The sequence below is a fragment of the Triturus cristatus genome, chromosome 11 (genome assembly GCF_964204655.1).
Source record: "Triturus cristatus chromosome 11, aTriCri1.1, whole genome shotgun sequence".
In the NCBI taxonomy this organism is placed as follows: Eukaryota; Metazoa; Chordata; class Amphibia; order Caudata; family Salamandridae; genus Triturus; species Triturus cristatus.
Window position 1 is genome coordinate 490898320 of NC_140594.1, and position 7381 is coordinate 490905700.

General features: G+C 45.2%; 1 protein-coding gene across 1 annotated transcript in view; it reads right to left on the reverse strand.

The window, feature by feature from the left end:
• SFRP1 (secreted frizzled related protein 1) overlaps window positions 1-6073 on the reverse strand; it is a 191893-nt gene extending 185820 nt beyond the window's left edge. Inside the window, exon 1 of the mRNA XM_085633216.1 lies at window positions 5270-6073. Coding sequence (XP_085489342.1) covers window positions 5270-5813 — 544 coding nt within the window. The 5' untranslated portion in view covers window positions 5814-6073. The remainder of the gene's footprint in view (window positions 1-5269) is intronic.
• Window positions 6074-7381: the final 1308 nt, after the last annotated feature.

A 7381-nucleotide genomic window follows, 5' to 3' on the forward strand; every position in this document is an offset into this window, starting at 1 on the left:
GGTATATTCACTCATTATATGACAAGCAGGGCATGAGGGGAGCTTATGAGGGTGAGGGGAGGGAGAGTGTGAGGATTATTATGAGTACTAAGTGGCAAGAAGCACAATATTTTGCAAAAACAATCAATATTATATTAGACCTTCAAAACAGGTGGGAGTGAGATAGAGGGAGTGTGGTTGTGTTTTCAACTGTGTGTGTATTTACAAATCCATGTGAAATCTGACAAGAGACCTCACCATGTCAAAGTGAGAACACCTGTACTCAACTATTTACTATAGAAGAGATGTATTAGGGGGTGTAACACCACAAACAAGCAATATCCCTGCTTTCGATGCTCCGAGCCATTACAAAGATCTGGTTTTATCAAAAGAAACAAATATTGATAAAGCCAATAGATCTGTCCTTGGCTGTCAACTTTTAGTTTTGTCAATGCTTGTTTTGACATAACTTTGCAAAATTGTATTGCTGCTAAAGCTGTTAGGCTCTCCTCAATCAAAAAACAAGTAATTGACTGAAAACAAATATATTTTTTGGTCTCCAAATTGACACATTGCTGCGGTACTCCCTGGGACTGACTTGTGTGCGGATGTGCTCCTTGTGGCAGGCCAGAGTGCTGCCATTCACAGTGACGTTAGCCAAGGACTGAAGTGGGCTGAACCATTGTCCCAACAAGTCTGCTGTAGTGCATGGAACAAAATTGTGAATGACACAATAACAGAACAACAGAGGAGGGAGCCCGTCCGAAAGCCCCTACAAGTACCTATGTGGTACATATAATTGTAGTAAAGTCAAAAGTTCTGGGCTAACACCAAACCTAATCTAAAGTGCCTACATTTGAGGGATGTGTCACGTATTTAAAATTTACGGCACAGGGAAATGGAGTGCTCTACCCATGATAACATTGTTGCTGGTGGCATAGAAAAGCCAGAATTAAGACCTAGATCTTCACAGACAGAAGGCAGCCTTCTAGAGACTAGATCACTTTTCAACCTCGGCGAGAAATTTCATGGCTGCAAGAAAAATAATTTTCATTCAAACCTTTGAGGCCTACAGGCTAGCCCAGCCTTCGCTTACCTAACACTCACTGCCTGAGGACCATTTTTCTTCAAACTAAGAATTGCATTATAGCAATGCTTTATGGACATCAAGACATTTATGACACTGTTGTTTCATAAAGATTTTGTATGTTTCTAGCCTATGATACATTTTTGTACACCAACATAACACTGAATAGTAGATTGTTTTAGAGATCTCAAACTATTCTAGGATAAGAAACATACTGATGATGGTCTACGAAAATTGATAAAGTAGTCATGTGCTAATACAGCTATTCTCAAACTCTCCACAACACTTCATGCTCACACTCAGTTATGTATGTTCAAAGCCTGTCCTTGAACTTCACCCAGCATCTATAACATAGTACATGCTGCATCCAACACCCTTCCAACCACACACTCCGACAGGGAGCCCAGGAAATTGACCACAAATCAGAGCGCTTTGCAGCCTCATCACCTGTATGAAGCTATGTAAATACTGAAATATCATCTTTGTCTGGTCGCTGTGTTTTTGATAGTCTGTCCTGATTTTTCTAATGTACAGTCCATACGATTATGTCTTGGTTAATTTGCAATCTATTATTTTAGGGGTATGCCATTTGAATGTAATAGCCTGGATTTATGGAGCACTTGCTACTGCAAATGGTTGTGTGTTATAGCGATGAAAAGAAGATTTGATACTTTGTCACAACGCAACAGTATCTTTTTTACCGACCTCAGAAGGATGAACCACTGAGCTAGTAACACAAAAAATCGAACCGGGGGCGTTCAGTTTACATAGGAGGATCTGTGCAGACAGATTCGCTTGTAAAAATTACAATCTTGCTGCCAGAGTCACAATTACAGGTGACCTGCCCAGGGTCTGCGGAGGGCATGGCCTCTGCATTTATTGTGGGGTGAAGGTGAGCATTAGCCAAATCAGTAAATCGAGGCCAAAGGGAAAGTGTTCTAGGCGCTAGGAACGAGTGCTGGCCACTCACTGCATTACAAAGACTACGAAGAAGCCTGTGCGCCCCGAGCATGTTGTCCCATTTTCAGCTGGCCCGTTGCTCTATTTCTACAGTTGATGTACTAGAGTCCTTTTTCTGTTGTCAATCACTGTGGGTTTTTTGGATTTATATTGTGGGAGCGCCTATCTCGCACTGTAGTGGTGGCAGAAAGTTGCATTTCCTACACTGCGCTGGCTACCAGAGACTTTGAAATACTAATGAACTTCTATAAAGAGACGTTATTGCCGCCAACTCAATAGCGCTAAAATGTATCGACTTCGGAAGGATGAGAGCGGGGACATCCGGGGCTTTAAGTGGGCCGGATCTCACTGGTGCTGAGCACCGGCAGTTTTTTAAAGGGGGCCTCGAAACGGGTTTCTATCGTGCTCTGTTTTGTGCCCCAGCACAGGCGATCCGTGACAGCAGGCACATAGATTGGCAAAGCTAATAGTCCTCAATTGTTGTAGGTATGATGTTACTTGTTGTATCATATATCTGGATGCAATGACAGAAGCAGCAAAGTACAAGTCGGACGGCACGCTATGCTAAGCACAGAATTTTAGCTTATGTGTTTTAAAACACGCTCTTAATTGAATTGGCCACGACCCTATGAGAGACCCCCCCAGTGTTTTCATCCCACTGGACATCCCTACCCTGATTCAATCATTTGACATCATATTAACAGTAGATATCACTGTGTGCCCAAAACTCTGCGGCACATCTTTGCCCACTGTGGAGTAAAATTCCGGTCAGGCGATTCGCACACTTCTGCAGCGCGCACGTTAACCCCAGGGGCTATCATTCTTACAGAGTTAGATTGATAAGAACAGGCAACATTCTGAAATCCTCATACGCCGGAAAGACTAACAAACGAAAACCTACCAGCTTCATAAACTTCCTCTTGTGAATAAATGAACTGTGCCCAAGGGCACAGAGCCGCTTGCCGTACCATTTGTGTGTACTTTAATTTCTTTCCACGTTTAAATGACAGTCAATGAAGTTTCATCGATGGAGGGAACGCAGTATTTGTTCATATTTTGTGATTTATCACAGAAAAAATAAAAGACATGCACGTGGGACCCCTGGAAAGCAGCCCACATCTGCTTAACGCGAAGCCCTCAATATGGAAAAGCAATTAGAAAGAGGGACTGGGAACCGGTGAAAGCAAAACAAAGGCAGCCAGAGTGCTTTTCCACCGCTAGGAACATGACAGAACATGGTTTATGAGTCACCCGCACAGAAGTCTAGCAGGCATAGCCGGCAGCGTGTGTGCCCAGCGCTGAAGCCGTAAATACCTACTTATTAGAGCGGGGCATTCGCCCTCCCTGGGAAAGTGTGCGCCCCTTGTTTTGCCAACAGCCCGTTGTTTTTCCAGCTGCATCCTTCCCTAGAAGCTCCCCGAATGCCACAGAACTGGTGCGTCCTCTCAATGCCCAGTCCTTGCTCTCCTCACGATACAGTTTTATTTGGACATGCTGAGCGTAAAACGTGAACGGTGATTACGTGCACGTCGAGACGTACTCTCACGTGCCAAGGCGCACTAATACCACCGAGGAGTAAAACCTTGAGCTCCGTCACACCTTGAAACGAATTGGCTATTGTCAGAAGCGTACTAGCCACATATAACGTGTTTATTAGCCCGTGGGCGTTCTTTATTTCATTGCACTGAATTGCATGTGCATTTATACGGGCTTTACATCTAACGAGGCGTTTATATTTTAAGGCTTCTGCAGCTATACTGTACATTTATTCTTGGCTATTATGTGTATGGCTGACTTTCTGTTTGCCGATTTTAGGCACAACTTGTCTTTTAACTATTGCTTCAAAGTGAACTTTTAAGCACTTCAAACAATATATGTGTTTACTAGCCAATTCGTGATGGTCAAGTTACTCACCTACAGATGGTGAAATATTGAGGTGACTTCTAATTCGCCAGCAGCAATCCCACAATTCACTGAGCCACTCGGGCGTTTTGTGATATAAATGATCCTAACAGGGATGCCAAAAGCTAAACAATTTGCCACTTTGCAAACATTGTCATGTTGCTCTGTTAGGTGTTCATTAACGCAAAGTGCCCTTATTAGTTAATGGAACTGGTTGTCTGTTATCTACAAGGGTGCCAGCTTCTGAGCGGTCCTGGTGGCGGCAGCTATGGTACTTGAGTGACACACGAGGCTATATTACTCAAGGTGTTTTGGACAGCATCAAGTGTCACCAGTGCTGCCTCGAAATTACTCAAATACTTATTGTGCAAGCGCTATATTGTTCAGACTTTAACAGATCCCGAAGCCAGCATTACGTGAGAGGGTCCTTATATGCCCACAGGGAGAGAGGAGATGATCTCCAGTGAGTGAGTTGCCAGGTGTAGTGTTTTGTCTAGTATCATATGGTCTGATCAAGTGAGGCAGCCATGATTAAAGCTCACGCCGCCTGGATCCAAAAGCCCACGTTTATCCAGCGGATCATATTTCCTACCTGTACCCCGACACTGTGAAACTGCTTCTGGTCCGAGCCTTAGCTGTATTCCATGGGATTGCAAACACAGTGATCGAGTCAGATCCCTCACTTCATCATGCTTGCTCATAGACTCATAAAGAAGGCATTTTTGAAGCAACTATTAGAAATAGGATTCCCAGATGATTCCAAGTTATCAGCAGCACCATGCTTCAGATCCTGGCATTCCATGAGCTGCAGTCACCCAAAACTTCCACTGAGCAAACTGTACATAATTGCCAGATAACTATGGCTTGTGAAAGGAAATACACTATGTTTGTTAAGCTATTTTTGTCAATTATAACACTTTGCACCACCTTAGGGTCAATTAAAAGCACTGAATAAGGGACAGGAGAGGACAGGAAAGATAAAAAAGAGGAATCAGGAAAAAATAAATGAAGGGATAAGATTTAAGAATCAGGGAGGGACCTTGTGGTTTCCATGGACTTTCTCAAATGCTAGTAACTCGTCTGATGGAGCAGTAATGCAGTGGGTGCCAGCTTGGAGGGAAAGCAGGAGGGCTAGTGAGGACGGTCATAAGTCACCATTGGCATTTAACCAGTTTTGATGAACTTCCAATATTGACAGCTGAGTGCACAGAGGCAACAAGAGATCAAGTGATTTGCCCAGGATCACCCCAGTTACTCAACTGGAACAGTTCACCCAAAGTCTAAGTTCAACATCTGAGACACAAGACCACATCTTCTTCCATTGGTAGTGGCACGACTTACCTTGTGGCTTGGAGGGCTCTGTTGCATTAGGGGCTGTCATCGCAATGCAGACGTCATTCTGGGGGAACTGGTCGCACTTGAGCATCTCGGGCCAGTGGAAGCCAAAGTACTGCATGACAGGCTCACAAGAGTCCCGCACAGCCTCACACAGCCAGCGGCATGGATAGATGGGGCGGTCCAGGCAGACAGGCGCGAAGAGGGAACACAAGAAGACCTGGGTGCCCACATGACAGTTCTTGTTGAGCAGGGGCACCCAGCTGCTGGCCTGCTGCTTCACCTCGGCCATTGTCTCGTGGTCCAGCAGGTTGGGTAGCACCATCTTATCGTAGCCCACACTGTGGCAGAGGCGCAGATCCACGGGGATGTCCACGCACTGTGCTGGCTTGGTGTAGAAGCGACCACTTTGGTATGAGCCAATGTCCGACTGGAAACTCACATAGTCATACTCGGTCGCCTTGCTGCCTGCAGAGAGTCCAGATGTGCATGCCAGCAGGACCCCCAGAAGATTCCAACAGCTTGCCCCCAAACTCTGCACTCGAGCCATGTTAGTGGAAAGTAGTGAACAAAAGTCTGGCGTTTTCCACTCTCCTGTCTTTCTTGACAGTTGTTTCCACTCAGAACGAAAAACAATGCCTCGGCACAGCCTGGGCTGGGTGGAAATTCTCCCTCTCCCTGTTGTTTGGGGATTTTTAACTTCGCAGTCAGCGCGATGTGACTGTTCTGTTCTCTTGAGTGTGAGAAGGGCATCCAGCTTTCACCGGTGCGTCTGTGGCACCTCCGCACAGCCCGGCATGGTGTGGAATGGCCAGGCTGCTGGCAGGACACAGCTCCTGAAGAGGGCAGCAGCCAATCAGGAGCCGGCTGCTCCCCCGCCCCTCCCTCCCGCGCCACTTCCCTCCACCCCCTCCGGAGTAAGCATTTACAAGTGTCAGTCACACACTCAATTAGCCAATCACTTTCCCCTGTGTGGCCTCATTTTGCCTAAAGTAAACATAGGTCAACACCCCTTAAGACAAAGTGTAACAATGCAATTAACTGGAGCTTCCCCACAGAAAACACCTCACTTGAGACGGCTCTGTATCGACTCCCCGGGCACTCTCTTGCATTGAAGCAGCACCGACTTCGAAAGAATAATGATGTGCATACATTAGGGTGCTGTGGATGAGAAACGACCAAATTGATATTTTGACTCGCTTTCTGGAGGTTGTGTCGGATTAAAGTTACAGCAAGAAGACCCCTCACGCCGGAATTTAGCAATGGTTCATTCTTCCTGTGAATAACAGATGTGGTCGGGCAAAACCGTGATCACGAAACCACGAAAACTGTGTTTCCTTCTCGGATTTACTTCATCACCAAAACTGTGTGATCTCCGGCAAATCTCCGCGTGTCTCACTTCTGTCGTCTACCGAAATTCCAAATACTTACAGCAGAATGAAAATGTATATGCACCAGTCTGTTGATCATAGAGGGGGTTCTGATCAAGGAGTTTTCCATTCAATCAGCCGATGAGATATAGCGATAGAAAGGTCAATTTGTATAGGACTCAACACCGACAATTAGGCTTTCCCTTTTCCATGCTCCTCCCATTTAAATCAAAGTATGGAACTAGAAAACACGCGGTAAAAATGTTTGTCCAATAGCTCTCTCACTGCATCGAGTGTGGAAGCCAAGATTAGAAATCATTTCGGTCATTGAGATTTCTGTCACTCAGAAATGAAATCCTTACGCAAGAACCAATTGGAGAAAAATCAATTCTAAGCGAGCAAGATTTAAAATAATTTATATTAAGTGCCTTTTCAGAGTCGTACAGATCCAAAGTTGATAGAACGTTTGTTATGCGCGGATGGCATACCTCTTACACTCTAAAATCCCGTCTAACAATCATGTGCATAAGAGTCAAGCCCCTTCAACTTTTGACTCCAATGATGCTCATCTGAATCTCTCTATAATACTGTGAAGGTATCTAATTTGTAAAAATATAAGTTCAGAGGTCCGAAGTTGTTCATATAACTCCTCCGCTGCTTCTGCATTCTTGGGCTGCCGAATACCGAGGCTCCCATGCCTTCCTTCCACCGCATGCCTCTTTCTTCTTCCACCCTACACTTCCTGTCG